General features: G+C 40.6%; 1 protein-coding gene across 4 annotated transcripts in view; it reads left to right on the top strand.

Moving 5' to 3' along the window:
- Positions 1 to 17,614, top strand: part of LOC120428492 (protein RCC2 homolog) — a 115,270-nt gene extending 97,656 nt beyond the window's left edge. For all 4 annotated transcript variants that reach the window (XM_052706597.1, XM_039593506.1, XM_039593507.2 and 1 more), the window contains exon 7: positions 17,293 to 17,614. In XM_052706597.1, coding sequence (XP_052562557.1) covers positions 17,293 to 17,466 — 174 coding nt within the window. In that variant the 3' untranslated portion in view covers positions 17,467 to 17,614. The remainder of the gene's footprint in view (positions 1 to 17,292) is intronic.
- Positions 17,615 to 17,955: the final 341 nt, after the last annotated feature.

The following is a 17,955-nucleotide window of genomic DNA, read 5'->3' as shown; positions in this document are numbered from 1 at the left end:
CGGTTGTCTTGCGGCTGTCATGCGACCATTATCTTGCGGTCGTAGGGGGAGAGGGGGTTATATGCACCCCCTAAGGGAAAACTGTGATTTCTCAACCATAACATCAATTCTGTGGAAGAATTTTGTTAGATGTTCTAAAACAACTATTATTCTTCGTCACCCGTGTGTAAAAAGTTTTGAAAAACCCTCAAATCTGTTTAAAAATGCATATTTCTAAATATATTTTTGATTCATTCCAAACAATCATGCGGGGCAATATGCATCACAACATTGGGGCAAAATGCACTACAACGGGGCAAAATGCACCACAACAATGGGGCAAAATGCACCGGGTAAAAACAGTTTTCACTAGTCACCACTAGATGACACCGCTGTTTTTACTAAGGAGCATCGCAGCGGTGCATTTTGCCCCGACCACGCTTATTACATAAAATTCAATTAAAAATACATTTTTTAATGTTTTTGGACTCATCTATCTATAGAATAATGAAGATTGTGGTAAAAGCTATATAAACAAACACTTACAATATCAATAAATGTTTTTTATATTGTCCAAAAATCATATTGGAAGTTCAACGAAAAATAGATCAAAACACAACATTTTAATGTTTTGCAAATATCTTTGGCTGTTTTTATCCTACCATGCTCAAACTTTGCCAGCACAGTTTTACAATGTTGAGCTTCCAATTTCTATGATTTTTTCCCCGGAAAATTCTTCCCAATATCGAGAAATGCTGGGGGTGCATTTTGCCCCGGGGGTGCATATTACCCCCTCTCGCCCTATCACCGCACGTGAACTCTAATTATTGACGCCCGCAGTAAAACATTGTTCATGCTTAAAATTATGATACACATTTTAACATTATGAATAAATACATCTGGAGTTTTTTTTGAAAAGGTCCTATAAACAAAATTTCCATTTTTTGCTTTTTGGGTGTTTTTGAATACCCCTGACTCAAGGCGGTTCTAAAAACACCCAATAAGAAAAAAATTGAAATTTTGTTTATAGGACCTTTTCAAAAAAAACTCCAGACATGTTTTCCCAAAAATAATGTAAGTGAAAATTTTAAATAATTGTTCGTATTTAAAATTAAGTATTTCCTTTTATATGTGGTCACTCTGGAAAGGTTGTCGTATATTTTCATAGACAATGTAATTTCCATAAAAATCGATCAATTTACCGATTTTCACCTTGTATTCATTATGATTTCGAATAACATTTATAAATAAATTGATTAAAAATCGGCAAATTCAAATTGAGATATCTAAAAATATATACACGGAGATATTTTCAGGAAATGTAGTTGAAAGTGTGTACTTTCAGGTGCATTGTTCGGTTTTGCGCCAAAATGCGCCATTTTGAAAACATTGCAACTTGAAAATAGGCTCAAAATCACTTAAAAATGGTTATAACTCCTCAATAAAGGCTCAAAACATTTTGCTGTCTTGGGCAAAGATATGTAATTTTATGTCATAAACAACTCTTCAGAACATAGTAGGCCGCTAACATTTTAAGTTATCACAAAAAAGTGCTTTTTGGACCATTTTTGCAAAACTGGCGTATATCTCGAGTAGATTAAGAGCTACAAATTTGGCGCCTTCGACCAACCTTCATGAATTTTTCTCCTCTGCAACTTTGCCCAAGACACCAAAGCCCTACAACGTCATTCATCAAAGTTAATTATGGTTGACAACCTGGAAGGTCGTCACCCTGTTTGTCAATAACTTCAAAAGATAGCCCTTATCAAGTACAACAACTCTTCCGAAGACACCATTTGGCTAGGACGTCAAATAAAAGAGTTATCAATTTATTCCACTTAATTTTGCCATTCCGAACACTGTGCAATGGCCACTTCGGGTGTGGCCAATCCTGTAAAAATGGCAATTTTCATTACCAGTATCAAAAACCATTAATTTTGATACCCATATTGCCCCAAGTCTTATGGTTCGATAAATGTCCCCCCGGTAGAACCTTCCCTCAGGGCCATGGCCACTCCAGGTGTGGCCAATCCTGTCAAAATGGCCATTTTCATCACCAGTATCAAAAACCATGAATTTTGATACCCATATTGCCCCAAGTCGTATGGTTCAATAAATGTCCCCCCCGGTAGAACCTTCCCTCAGGGCCATGGCCACTCCGGGTGTGGCCAATATCCTACCAGTTTGGTCCCAACCCCGTTACCTTGAATCATTCTGGTTTCCGAGTGACCGTTCTAACAATGTTCTTTAGAACAGAATTCCTCCCAAGGTGGTGCACAACCTGTGTATTTCAATGTGTGTATGTGTGTGTGAGCAATAAAATTACCACCGTCGATCCGTCTCTGACGGATTTTCGGTCAAAACTAACTGTTCAGAGGCTATCTGTTAGCTTATATAGCTCGCATGAAATGTGGCAACATGGTGCAAATTTTGCCTCGTCTCCTGCTTTCTTGGAACTGTCACGCGAGAATGTTTCACCATTGTTGCCACATTTCATGCGGACTATATAAGCTAACAGATAGCCTCTGAACAGTTAGTTTTGACGGTGGTAATTTTATTGCTCACACACACATACACACATTGAAATACACAGGTTGTGCACCACCTTGGGAGGAATTCTGTTCTAAAGAACTTTGTTAGAACGGTCACTCGGAAACCAGAATGATTCAAGGTAACGGGGTTGGGACCAAACTGGTAGGATATTGGCCACACCCGGAGTGGCCATGGCCCTGAGGGAAGGTTCTACCGGGGGACATTTATCGAACCATACGACTTGGGGCAATATGGGTATCAAAATTCATGGTTTTTGATACTGGTGATGAAAATGGCCATTTTGACAGGATAGGCCACACCCGGAGTGGCCATGGCCCTGAGGGAAGGTTTTAACGGGGGGACATTTATCGAACCATACGACTTGAGGCAATATGGGTATCAAAATTCATGGTTTTTGATACTGGTAATGAAAATGGTTATTTTGACAGGATTGGCCACACCCGGAGTGGCCATGGCCCTGAGGGAAGGTTTTACCGGGGGGACATTTATCGAACCATACGACTTGGGGCAATATGGGTATCAAAATTCATGGTTTTTGATACTGGTAATGAAAATGGTTATTTTGACAGGATTGGCCACACCCGGAGTGGCCATGGCCCTGAGGGAAGGTTCTACCGGGGGGACATTTATCGAACCATACGACTTGGGGCAATATGGGTATCAAAATTCATGGTTTTTGATACTGGTGATGAAAATGGTTATTTTGACAGGATTGACCACACCCGGAGTGGCCATGGCCCTGAGGGAAGGTTCTACCGGGGGACATTTTCGAACCATACGACTTTGGGCAATATGGGTATCAAAATTCATGGTTTTTGATACTGGTGATGAAAATGGCCATTTTGACAGGATTGGCCACACCCCTAGTGGCCATGGCCCTGAGGGAAGGTTCTACCGGGGGGACATTTATCGAACCATACGACTTGGGGCAATATGGGTATCAAAATTCATGATTTTTGATACTGGGGATGAAAATGGCCATTTTGACAGGATAGGCCACACCCGGAGTGGCCATGGCCCTGAGGGAAGGTTTTAACGGGGGGACATTTATCGAACCATACGACTTGGGGCAATATGGGTATCAAAATTCATGGTTTTTGATACTGGTAATGAAAATGGTTATTTTGACAGGATTGGCCACACCCGGAGTGGCCATGGCCCTGAGGGAAGGTTTTACCGGGGGACATTTATCGAACCATACGACTTGGGGCAATATGGGTATCAAAATTCATGGTTTTTGATACTGGTGATGAAAATTGCCATTTTGACAGGATTGGCCACACCCGGAGTGGCCATAACCCTGAGGGAAGGTTCTACCGAGGGACATTTATCGAACCATACGACTTGGGGCAATATGGGTATCAAAATTCATGGTTTTTGATACTGGTGATGAAAATGGCCATTTTGACAGGATTGGCCACACCCGGAGTGGCCAGTGCCTTGGGGAAGGTTCTACCGGGGATACATTTATCGAACCATACGACTTTGGGCAATATGTATCAAAATTCATGGTTTTTGATACCGGAAATGAAAATGGTTATTTTGACAGGATTGGCCACACCCGGAGTGGCCATGGCCCTGAGGGAAGGTTTTAACGGGGGGACATTTATCGAACCATACGACTTGAGGCAATATGGGTATCAAAATTCATGGTTTTTGATACTGGTAATGAAAATGGTTATTTTGACAGGATTGGCCACACCCGGAGTGGCCATGGCCCTGAGGGAAGGTTCTACCGGGGGGACATTTATCGAACCATACGACTTGGGGCAATATGGGTATCAAAATTCATGGTTTTTTGATACCGGTAATGAAAATGGTTATTTTGACAGGATTGGCCACACCCGGAGTGGCCATGGCCCTGAGGGAAGGTTCTACCGGGGGGACATTTATCGAACCATACGACTTGGGGCAATATGGGTATCAAAATTCATGGTTTTTGATACTGGTGATGAAAATGGTTATTTTGACAGGATTGACCACACCCGGAGTGGCCATGGCCCTGAGGGAAGGTTCTACCGGGGGACATTTATCGAACCATACGACTTTGGGCAATATGGGTATCAAAATTCATGGTTTTGCCTTTCTTACTAAAGAAAGGTATAGGTTTTACTTTAAGCCAGGACGTCATTTCCATCTTCGTAAATATGTCGATTCAGCATGAATTTTAATCGGAAAAATCGTCAAAAAATCACACTGCATCGATTTTCGACGCTCTATCGATTCACCTTGACAGAACTCGTCTATCTCCAACCCTCGAATTTTGAGAAAATAAATTCCGTGGAGGTCGAGTGATGTTCGTATGTGGTAAAATTTTGCTAAATTTTGTGTCGCGCCGTTCTCAGGTCCCATATATCCGATTTCGATTCTTCTAAATGCAGATGAAAACTAGTGTGCTGAACCTGGGCGAGTTGCCGCGAAAATTTCGAAATATCCATCTGTTTTCGGATGCGGCCAGACTTTTCAACAAAATACACAGTTTTCAAATGAAAATATGGTCAATTTTTTTCATTTTCATATCTTTTATTTATCTCAAAAATTGCCTTTTTCGAGCCCTACAACCTCCCAAATTTTCATCCAGATTCATAATATGGTTCTGGAGCTAGAGCCGTTTGATTGACCTACCATAAGAAAAAAAATCCCTGAAAAAAGGTAAAAGCCCACCTGGTGACCTTCGCCAACATTTTTCATTTCTGATTTTATTCAAAATTTCTTGCTACATTCATAGTACAGACCATGAGTGAGCATCTGAAACAAATTCGACATCGATCGGCAATCCCGATCAATTTTTAGAACGATTTACTTTTTGCCTTTCTTACTAAAGAAAGGTATAGGTTTTACTTTAAGCCAGGACGTCATTTCCATCTTCGTAAATATGTCGATTCAGCATGAATTTTAATCGGAAAAATCGTCAAAAAATCACACTGCATCGATTTTCGACGCTTCGTCGCCAAGTCGACAAGTTGTCAAGTTGAGCTTCGAATACTGGCGCGAGAATGCTGGCGCGAGAATGCTGGCGCATATATTTGCTGGCTCGACTTATACTCCTTTGTAGTAGCTTGTCTACCGATGTTTCCTACAACATGTAAGATATCGTAGCTTTTTGGTTTCTTTTGCCCTGTTTGTTTTTGCATAACTGTCCAATGTTTATTTAAAAACTTTTGGGACAAAGGACATTCATCCGGCTACAATCTATTTGTTTTCCGTGGGCTCCGAAAATCGCCTAAAAATAGACTCAATTTTTTCGTGATTTCTTAAGTTTATTTAACAGGGTTCATTGGATTCCAATAGGAGCTTTCTATGCTTTTCATCGTTTATATCGTTTTCAAAGTTTTCAATGCTGGCGACGCCAAGGGCTTTCTACCTAAGGTACTCGTGATTGAGTGTGTAGTGGTGCGGTTGTAAAAATAGCTATCTCTGACTCTGTCACATTCGTAGAAGCTGAATGGCTATCTTCCCAGCACCGTGCGGCACACGCGGTTCACTTATACCTCGGTTTTTCTTTGCGCCTACCGCGGTGTGCGTTATCACTGGCGCATGTGAAGCTTGCTATGCTCGCGTTTGTCTTTAACGCTTGTTTGATTAAGTATATGTACGATTAAAAATATTCTTTTGGTGAAAATGGCGTTTTTTGTTTCTTTTGGAAATTATATCATTTATAATACTTTGCTTTCATCATAAGACTTTCTTCTTCTTCTAAACAAAGTCAATGTTATGAATTGAAAGAAGTTCTACCATTGTTATATTCTTTAGTAAGAAAGGCTCTATCTCACCCCAGGTGGGATTAAATCGGGTTTTTGATACTGGTGATGAAAATGGCCATTTTGACAGGATTGGCCACACCCGGAGTGGCCATGGCCCTGAGGGAAGGTTCTACCGGGGGGACATTTATCGAACCATACGACTTGGGGCAATATGGGTATCAAAATTCATGATTTTTGATACTGGTGATGAAAATGGCCATTTTGACAGGATAGGCCACACCCGGAGTGACAATGGCCCTGAGGGAAGGTTTAAACGGGGGGACATTTATCGAACCATACGACTTGGGGCAATATGGGTATCAAAATTCATGGTTTTTGATACTGGTAATGAAAATGGTTATTTTAACAGGATTGGCCACACCCGGAGTGGCAATGGCCCTGAGGGAAGGTTCTACCGGGGGACATTTATCGAACCATACGACTTGGGGCAATATGGGTATCAAAATTCATGGTTTTTGATACTGGTGATGAAAATGGCCCTTTTGACAGGATTGGCCACACCCGGAGTGGCCATGGCCCTGAGGGAAGGTTCTACCGGGGGGACATTTATCGAACCATACGACTTGGGGCAATATGGGTATCAAAATTCATGGTTTTTGATACTGGTGATGAAAATGGCCATTTTGACAGGATAGGCCACACCCGGAGTGGCCATGGCCCTGAGGGAAGGTTCTACCGGGGGACATTTATCGAACCATACGACTTGGGGCAATATGGGTATCAAAATTCATGGTTTTTGATACTGGTGATGAAAATGGCCATTTTGACAGGATAGGCCACACCCGGAGTGGCCATGGCCCTGAGGGAAGGTTCTACCGGGGATACATTTATCGAACCATACGACTGTGGGCAATATGGGTATCAAAATTCATGGTTTTTGATACTGGTGATGAAAATGGCCATTTTGACAGGATTGGCCACACCCGGAGTGGCTATGGCCCTGAGGAAAGGTTCTACCGGGGGACATTTATTGAACCATACGACTTGGGGCAATATGGGTATCAAAATTCATGGTTTTTGATACTGGTGATTAAAATTGCCATTTTGACAGGATTTGCCACACCCGGAGTGGCCATGGCCCTGAGGGAAGGTTCTACCGGTGCCATTGATTGAATAAATTTAATTAGAATTAATTATTCAGGATTAAATAAATAGGCAAAGAATTTAAAAATATAAATAAAAATAGCATGATTTTTAGAGTTTTGTACAAAGTTCTTTGTCATATTGGTCATGTAGAACATAACCACCTGCACCTTTTTTTCCTTACGCACTACTTATATGTTGATTTATTATTGACAAAGAACTTAGCAGAAAAGCTTTTAAAACTAAGCCATTTTGTTGAATTATGCGTCAGATAAAATCAAAGCATCATTGGATTTAATTTTTGCTCAATTTCCCTTTATGCTTTGTATAAAAAACCATGATATCTGTATGGTTCGATGTTTGTCCCCCAATCGGAACAATCGTGAGGTAGCGGCCTCTCCAGATTGTGGCCACCTTTTTCGAAATGGCCAGTATTGAAAACCATGAGTTGTGATACCCATATTGCCAAAACTCGTTGGTTCAGTAGATGTCTCCCCGGGAAAACTTTCCTTTAGGGCACCGGCCACTCCAGCTTTTGGCCAACTTTTTTCCAAATTGCAATTTTCATTACCAATATTGAAAACCATGAATAATGATACCAATATTGGCCAAAATCGTATGGTTCGGAAAATGTCTTCCTGAGAGAACCTCCCTGGGGGCACCGGCCACTCCAGGTTGTGGCCAATATTGTCAAAATGGCCATTTGCATTACCAGCATTGAAAATCATGAATTTTGATACACATATTGCCCAAAATCGTTTAGTTCGTTAAATGTCCACCTGGGTCAACCTCCCTGAGGGCACCGGCCACTCCAGGCTGTGGCCAATACTGTCAAAATGGCCATTTTCATCACCAGTATCAAAATCCAAGAAGTTTGATACCCATATTGTCCAGTTTCGTATGGCCTTCCATCGGAACAACCCGGAGGGATCTGACCATTCCGGGTCTTGGGGCCAGAATATTCCGGTGGCTCTCAATAATTCCGGTTGGCCTGCCTCCGCTTGGTCTGCTCCTAGCTCCAGGCTAGCTGCTTTTCGGCCAACTGCTTCTGGGCCTCCAGGTCATCTGCTTCCAGGTCCAGTTTGTTGTTTACTCCTCGGCGTCCAACGATAGATTGATTTCCCAGGGTTGACCGAGCGGGCTTATATTGGCTTAGAATGGAGACGGATGCCCCCCATTCCTACGTCATTCACTTTTTGATGCGCTGGTGGGGATGGGAAGTCGTAAAGGTAGCATTTTTGCCAACGATTTTCATTCCATCGTCATCGTTCGAATCGACAACATCGTAGCAGCAGCAGCAGCAGCAGCGGAAAAAAACAAATACTGAAGGAAATCAAGAGCGAGCTCCGAGAAGAAGAAACACGCCAGCGTGTGCGTGAAATTTGCTACCAAAATGACGTCGAAGGAAAAAAACAAGGCCTACTTGGATGGACGCTCGAGAAGATGGCCACAAGAATCAACTTCTGCTGCAATTTAAAAAAATGGCGCTTTTCAGGGCCAACGAAAAATTCACGAAAGAGTTATTGTTTCAAAGGATTCATGCACTGCTTTTGGTGCACTTTTATAGCTTTTGACGCTTGGCGTTTAAATTTATTTAAATATTTCCCCCAAAATTTTCATTTAAAAAAATTTGAGCTGTTGGAGCCAATTGAAACAGGTCTTACTTTTCCACACGCCACTGGACTCGCGGTTGACAGCCAAGTCTGTCAAGCCATGACTGCCGTGACAGTGCATTTAGCATGACGTACAGTTGTCACCAAGAGAAATAAAATCATTACACTTTAGATAGAGAACAAACAACACGCGTTTTTATTACTTGGACAAGTCTCGTCCTTTTAATTGTTAATTTAATCATCTTTGTGCCCGCTTACCACCTTGGCCACCGTGGGTACGTTTGGGGCTACAAAATGACCGAATATTAAACATTTTCGCTTGCAAGTGAGCAATTCTCTGAGATTTCGGTCATTCGATTTTTTTTGTATTTTTTAATCCGGCTGAAACTTTTTTGGTGCCTTCGGTATGCCCAAAGAAGCCATTTTGCATCATTAGTTTGTCCATATAATTTTCCATACAAATTTGGCAGCTGTCCATACAAAAATGATATGTGAAAATTCAAAAATCTGTATCTTTTGAAGGAATTTTTTTATCGATTTGGTGTCATCGGCAAAGTTGTAGGTATGGATATGGACAACACTGAAAAAAAATGATACACGGTAAAAAAAAATTGGTGATTTTTAATTTCACTTTTTGTCACTTAAACTTGATTTGCAAAAAAACACTATTTTTAATTTTTTTAATTTTTTGATATGTTTAGAGGACATAAAATGCCAACTTTTCAGAAATTTCCAGAATGGGCAAAAAATCTTTGACCGAGTTATGATTTTTTGAATCAATACAGATTTTTTCAAAAAATCGAAATATTTCTCGCAAAAATTTTTCAACTTCATTTTTCGATTTAAAATCGAATTTGCAATCAAAAAGTACTTAAGTGAATTTTTGATAAACTGCACCGTTTTCAAGTTATAACCATTTTTAGGTAACTTTTTTGAAAATAGTCGCAGTTTTTCATTTTTTAAAAATAGTGCCCATGTTTGCCCAGTTTTGAAAAAAATATTTTTGAAAAGCTGAGAAAATTCTCTATATTTTGCTTTATTGAACTTTGTTAATACGACCCATAGTTGCTGAGATATTGTCATGCAAAGGATAAAAAACAGGAAAATTGATGTTTTCTAAGTCTCACCAAACATGCCACCATTTGTTAATGTCGATATCTCAGCAACTATAGGTCCGATTTACAATGTTAGAACATGAAACATTCGTGAAATTTTCCGATCTTTTCGAAAAAAATATTTTCAAAAATTTAAAATCAAGACTAACATTTCAAACGGGCCAAACATTTAATATTACGCCCACTTGAAATGTTATTCTCGATATTAAATTTTTAAAAATATTTTTTTCTAAAAGATAAATTTCACGTATGTTTCATGTTTTAACATTGTAAATCGAACCATTAGTTGCTGAGATATCAACATTAGAAAATGGTGGGTTGTTTGGGTGAGACTTAGAAAACATCAATTTTCCTGTTTTTTAACCTTTGCATAGCAATATCTCAGCAACTGTGGGTCGTATCAACAAAGTTCAATAAAGCAAAATATAGAGAATTTTCAGCTTTTCAAAAATATTTTTTTCAAATGTGGGCAAACATGGGCACTGATTTTAAAATATGAAAAACTGCGACTATTTTCAAAAAAGTTACCTAAAAATGGTTATAACTTGAAAACGGTGCAGTTTATCAAAAATTCACTTAAGTACTTTTTGATTGCAAATTCGATTTTAAATCAAAAAATGAAGTTGAAAAATTTTTGCGAGAAATATTTCGATTTTTTGAAAAAATCTGTATTGATTCAAAAAATCATAACTCGGTCAAAGATTTTTTGCCCATTCTGGAAATTTCTGAAAAGTTGGCATTTTATGTCCTCTAAAACATATCAAAAAATAAAAAAAAATAAAAATAGTGTTTTTTTTTGCAAATCAAGTTTTAGTGACAAAAAGTGAAATTAAAAATCACCAATTTTTTTTACCGTGTATCATTTTTTTCAGTGTAGTCCATATCCATACCTACAACTTTGCCGAAGACACCAAATCGATCAAAAAATTCCTTCAAAAGATACAGATTTTTGAATTTTCACATATCATTTTTGTATGGACAGCTGCCAAATTTGTATGGAAAATTATATGGACAAACTAATGATGCAAAATGGCTTCTTTGGGCATACCGAAGGCACCAAAAAAGTTTCAGCCGGATTAAAAAATACAAAAAATAAAATTAAAGAAAAAAGACCGATTTCGTAGAGAACTGCTCAAGTGTCAAACGTCAAACGATCGCAGTTGGCCTTGAACAACAAAGCGCGTGCTTTGACCCACGCAAAAAATCTTTCCGCTGTCTGATTGGCTATTTTGTTTTGCCGTGGAGTCGTGAAGGCAGCATTTTTGCCAATGATTTTCATTTCATCGTCATCGTTCGAACCGACAACATCGTAGCAGCAGCAGCAGCGGAAAAAACAACGACTGGAGGAAATCAAGAGCGAGCCCCGAGAAGAAGAAACACGCCAGCGTGTGCGTGAAATTTGCTGCCAAAATGACGTCGAAGGAGAAAAACAAGGCCTACTTGGATGGACGCTCGAGCAGATGGCCACAAGAATCAACTTCTGCTGCAATGCAACAAATGTGCATGTCCATCATGTGTGCTAAGAGGCCCGGGTTCGATTCCCGCCCATCTCCTCTGGGTGTTCTGTGTTTGTCCCGTTTAGTTAATAAATTCAGTATGAAAAGACGGTGTGATGTCTATTAAAATGGCGGTTTTCAGGGCCAACGAAAAATTCACGAAAGAGTTATTGTTTCAAATGATTCATGCACTGCTTTTGGTGCATTTTTATAGCTTTTGACGCTTGGCTTTTAAATTAATTCAAATATTTTCCCCAAAATTTTAATTTTAAAAAATAGAACGAATATTAAACATTTTCGCTTGCAAGTGTCAAACGTCAAACGATCGCAGTTGGCCTTGAACAAGCAAGCGCGTGCTTTGACACACGCAAAAAATCTTTCCGCTCTCTGATTGGCTGTTTTGTTTTGCCGTGGAGTCGTGAAGGCAGCATTTTTGCCAACGATTTTCATTCCATCGTCATCGTTCGAATCGACAACATCGTAGCAGCAGCAGCAGCAGCGGAAAAAACAACGACTGTAGGAAATCAAGAGCGAGCTCCGAGAAGAAGAAACACGCCAGCGTGTGCGTGAAATTGCAGCCAAAATGACGTTGAAGAAAACAAGGCCTACTTGGATGGACGCTCGAGCAGATGTCCACAAGAATCAACTTCTGCTGCAAATTAACAAAATGGCGCTTTTCACGAATTCACGAAAGAGTTATTTCTTGAAAAATTCCATTCCCTGCTTTTGGTGCCAACTTTAAAGCTTTTGACGCTTGGCGTTTAAATTAATTAAAATATTTTCCCCCAAACAATTTCCATTTAAAAAAAATAGAACGTATATTAAAAATCAATCGTCAAACGATCGCAGTTGGCCAACTTATGAGGTTGTGGCCAATACTGTCAAAATGGCTATTTTCATAACCAGTATCGAAAAACATGAATTTTGATACCCATATTGTCCAAAATCGTACGGTTCGGTAAATGTCTTCTCGGGAGTACCTACCTTAGGGCACCAGCCACTCCAGGTTGTGGCCAATACTGTTAAAATGGCCATTTTAATTACCAGTACCAGAAAACCAAGAAGTTTGATACCCATATTGCCCAAAATCGTATGGTTCGGTAAATGTTCTCCCGGGACAACCTCCCTGAGGGCACCGGCCACTCCAGGTTGTGGCCAATACTGTCAAAATTACCATTTTAATTACCAGTACCAGAAAACCAAGAATTTTGATACCCATATTGCCCAAAATCGTATGGTTCGGTAAATGTCCTCCCGAGACCAACCTCCCTGAGGGCACCGGCCACTCCAGGTTGTGGCCAATACTGTCAAAATTACCATTTTAATTACCAGTACCAGAAAACCAAGAATTTTGATACCCATATTGCCCAAAATCGTATGGTTCGGTAAATGTTCTCCCGGGACAACCTCCCTGAGGACACCGGCCACTCCAGGTTGTGGCCTATACTGTCAAAATGGCCATTTTAATTACCAGTACCAGAAAACCAAGAAGTTTGATACCCATATTGCCCAAAACCATATGGTTTGATAAATGTCTCCCCGGGACAACCACCCTGAGGGCACCGGCCACTCCAGATTGTGGCCAATACTGTCGAAATGGCCATTCTAATTACGAGTACTAAAAAGAAAAAAGTTTGATACCCATATTGCCCAAAACCGTATGGTTTGATAAATGTCTCCCCGGGACAACCTCCCTGAGGGCACCGGCAACTCCAGGTTGTGGCCAATACTGTCAAAATGGCCATTTTTATTACCAGTACCAGAAAACCAAGAATTTTGATACCCATATTGCCCAAAATCGTATGGTTCGGTAAATGTTCTCCCGGGACAACCTCCCTGAGGGCACCGGCAACTCCAGGTTGTGGCCAATACTGTCAAAATGGCCATTTTTATTACCAGTACCAGAAAACCAAGAATTTTGATACCCATATTGAACAAAATCGTATGGTTCGGTAAATGTTCTCCCGGGACAACCTCCCTGAGGGCACCGGCCACTCCAAGTTGTGACCTATACTGTCAAAATGGCCATTTTAATTACCAGTACCAGAAAACCAAGAAGTTTGATACCCATATTGCCCAAAACCATATGGTTTGATAAATGTCTTCCCGGGACAACCACCCTGAGGGCACCGGCCACTCCAGATTGTGGCCAATACTGTCAAAATGGCCATTCTAATTACGAGTACTAAAAACCAAAAAGTTTGATACCCATATTGCCCAAAACCGTATGGTTTGATAAATGTCTCCCCGGAACAACCTTCCTGAGGGCACCTGCCACTCCAGATTGTGGCCAATACTGTCAAAATGGCCATTCTAATTACGAGTATCAAAATCCAAGAAGTTTGATACCCATATTGTCCAGTCTCGTATGGCCTTCCATCGGAACTCCCCTGAGGGTTCTGGCCACTCCGTGTCTTGTGGCCAGAATATTCCGGCTGGCCTGCATACACTTGGGCTGCTCCTTGCTCCAGGCCAGCTGCTTTTCGGCCAACTGCTTCTGGGCCTCCAGGCCATCTGCTTCCAGGTCCAGGTTGTTGTTCACTTCTCGGCGTCCAGCGATAGAATGATTTTCTTGGGCTGATCGAGCCGGGTTTATATTGGCTCGAAATGGTGACGAATGCCCCGCCTTTTTGCACCGGTTATCCCAAACCTCATCATTCGCTTTTTGTTTCAACTGTGTGGAAAATTCCACGCAACAGTGCCTTATTGCGTCGCAGACCTCTTCCCCAGTACCAAGCATGCAACATTTTCGTAACGCACGACATTTTTCGGTTTTCTGGATTGACACCTCACCAGAATAGAGCCCTTAGGACAAAGTTCTTTGTCAAAACTTACAGAAAGTGCAATGGGAAAAAAATAGATAAAGAAAAAGCTTAAAACTAGATCACAGACAAAAATTATCAATTATAGATGTGCTTGATCATCAGCTCCCCGAGGGCCAGAAATTGCTCCGCCTTGTTACAGCAGCTTCGAAACCGCGTGCTGGGCCGCATCGCTGCTACCGGCAGCGACCACGCTGGAAAACGACCGCCCCCATTCAGGAGGGAACGCTGGGTTGTCCGCTGGAACCGTACGCTGCCCAGCTGCAGGAACGGATTCGCTCGTACTTCTCTGAGGAGGGTGGGACGCTGCTGCTTTCTTCATCCTCTTTTCCTGCTCCTCGAGGTAGGATTTGCGCGCGACGCATCCGCGGTAGTTACCGGTATGGTTACCGTCACACTATGGTACATTGGGTGGCCAAGTTTCAAAAAAGTGACCTTCTCCAAATATTTTTTGGTATTTTTTTCTCGAAAGTAAACATTCTAACTAAGAAAAATCCAAATTTTCAAAGCTCTAAGTTTGTTCATTACGGAGGTACGCAAGCTGAAAGTCAAAAAATGGAGTAAAAAACTAGAGTTTTTCGAAAAAAAGGCTGATTGTTTAATTTTAACATAGCTCAGCCATTTTAAATGTTTTATTAGGACAAATATACATCGTTGGAAAGGTAATGAGATAAGCTTTGAAACTATTAATAGATAAAATGTTGTTTCCAAACCAAAAACTGAAGTTTTCATCGAATAACTGGAGCATTTTTTTGACAAATCATATTTTTTTGTGTTTGTTAATCGAGTACTTTTTTTGCTAACCGATGCTAAACATGAAACTAAGATCACTTGAAAGATTGGATTATAATCTAACACTGCTGAAATTTCCAGCCTGCGATTTTTTGCGTTTTCGGAGATATGCCATTTTGAACATTTACGTTTTATCAAAATTTGCTGCAATCTACATATGCCCCCTTTTTTCACTTGTTTTGCTACCTACTTCGTGGGCATCGTCGCTTCAAAAATCAATACCTGGTTTCAAGAAGTTCGAAATGACTTTATTGGAATTTTCTGTTGCCTACATTTAAAATTGAGTACCTTAGTCAAAATAAGGTATTCGTACCGAAGTTTCTCAAGCGAAACTGGAGAATCTCAGTTTGATACCGGAAAAAGTATTCAGCAAAATGTTGACTTAGCATGATGAATTTCTGCGATCAATCCATGAAACTGATCCACATTTAAGTTCTATGTTGGTTAGTACAAAACATCATAAAAAGTACCTTTAACATATCCTGAAGCTGTCACAAACTCTATAATCAAATGAATTTTAAGAATATGGTTTGTATTTTATCGTTTTACTTCATAATTAATATTTTGAATAAAATTATTTTTTCTGTTATTTGATTTAACAATTAAAATTTTCACAATTTATGCCCGTAACCCCGGGTCTCAAGTTATATGGCATGGACTCACAAAAAGAAACACACAGCAGTAAATAATAAATATTTGACTTAAAATGAATTTATTACGCTTAACAAAATTTTGTTGGAAGGGAGGAGGAGAGGGGGGGGGGGGAAGAAAGAGGAGGGAGGGGTTGTGTTCTTAAAGTGGGGATGTATTAGCTTATCCATAATTTAATAATATAAACTTGCAATACAATATAAACGCAATTCTGTTGCACATGCAAATGTATGAAAAGACTATTTATTATAAACAATCAACTATTGAAAAACATGAAAAGTCATAAAAATCGACGTATATCATTTCAATACCATACAATTACCCAAATTTGTATGAAAAAACATTTAAAAAGCAAAAAAATAATTTGGCCGCCTGTTTGTATGGAGATGGCCCATAGTGCGTCACAGTTCGCGTACTTTACGCGCGGCTTGGTTTGTTCTGCATTTTCTCCTAAGTCCGCCTTTCGTGGCAGTGCGTACGCCCCCGCGAGATGTGTCTCACCGCACTTCACACAGCGGGGCCGGAGGTTGCAGTTCCGCGAGGCGTGGCCGAATTTCTGGCAACGGTGGTATTGCGCTACGTCCGTCGGGTTCTGGGAGTAAAACCGCCAGTTTACCCAAAAACCGTCCAACGTCTTAATCCGCCTCAGGTCTTGGATCTTGATGGTGCCGCGATCGAAGTACAACAGGTACAAGGTATGCGTACCCGTGACTGTTGTCTTTCGAGAGAGCACTTTAATCTCCCGTGGCTTTATTCCCGCGTTCGAGAGGTGTCGCTTCAGGTCTGCGATCGGACGGTCTTGGTAACCCTGCAAGACGACCTTAACAGGGGGCTTCTCTGGGTCGTATGTGTAGAAGTTGAAGTTGCTACGCTTAGTTCTTCAAGCGCTGTGGGGTCGAAATCTTTTCTGTTCAGTGTGATCACTTACTTACCGATTTTCAGAAAATATCCGAGGACTTGGGCCTTAAAAAGTCAAGGGGCATGATTTGATCCTAGTGCATTTCTAGAGTTTTTTTTAAATAGATCCTAAAAACATATGAAACACAATAGCTGTTAAGACGGACGCGTCTCATGTACGATAGAGGTCATAAAACGGTCAAGGAACTACTTTGTAGTCTTTTATTAGTCTATGGTTACACGTTAAAGACCTGCAGTTCCTAGAACCGAGTAGCCAATCGGTTATATGCTTTTCAATGGGCTTCTGAAGTTTGTCCCGGAATCTTAATCTTCTTGCCATTCGCAAAACTTTTTTCGATAGGCAGTCTTATTAGAGCCGCATTACATAGACTCGGGGCGACAAGGTCGCCTACGAGCTACCGAGACTTAGCTCCGGTTTTCTCTCGATACCGTATCTGTATCAAATAATCTTAAGTTTTTCAGTCAAACACTGAATATTAATTTAATAATTTGCTTTCTATTTTCAGGGTCTTGGAGATCTTCAGAAATCGTCTTCTACGCCGAAAACAGTCTCCAGGATGGAAGGAATGAAAATATCTCAGGTTTCTATGGGATATTCGCACACCCTACTGCTAGCTAACGTCGATCATGAATTTACCAAACAGAAAATTGAAACATTCCAAGAATTCACTACGGATTAAGTTTTGTTTTTGCGATTCTCAACTATTCATTTCAGAGTAAATGATTCTCTCTCTCTGTCAACTCACATCTAAAAGTATCACCTTTTTTACCATCAGAACTGATTTTGTGTGTGGACTGAACTGCTAATAAAACTCAAATTTGAAATAATGTATTGGAATTTTATTTATCACTTCTGCAAAAAGTTATGCAATCTGTATCATGAGAATGTCCCAAGTAACCATCCAGCACTCAAAAAAGCATTGTTCAGCACTTGAGGGGAATTCTGTGGAACCTGTGTGTGGTCATTTGGTGTGTTGGGTCGCGGGCCCTATAGAGTTATCTACGTGCGCTTGTATTGCGTGTACGTACACGAAAAAAAGTGAGGTTAAATTTTGTACCGGCCAGCAAAACAAATGGTGTGCTGGTGTGTGTGAGATCGGGCTTAGATAGCTCTATTACCGACGATTATTTATTACCCCCGTCGCACGGAAGGAAGGGGGGGGGGGGGG

This window comes from Culex pipiens, chromosome 1 (assembly GCF_016801865.2).
Source record: "Culex pipiens pallens isolate TS chromosome 1, TS_CPP_V2, whole genome shotgun sequence".
Classification (NCBI taxonomy): Eukaryota; Metazoa; Arthropoda; class Insecta; order Diptera; family Culicidae; genus Culex; species Culex pipiens.
The sequence above is the reverse complement of the archived record's forward strand: the minus strand, read 5'-3'. Positions and strand labels throughout refer to the sequence as shown.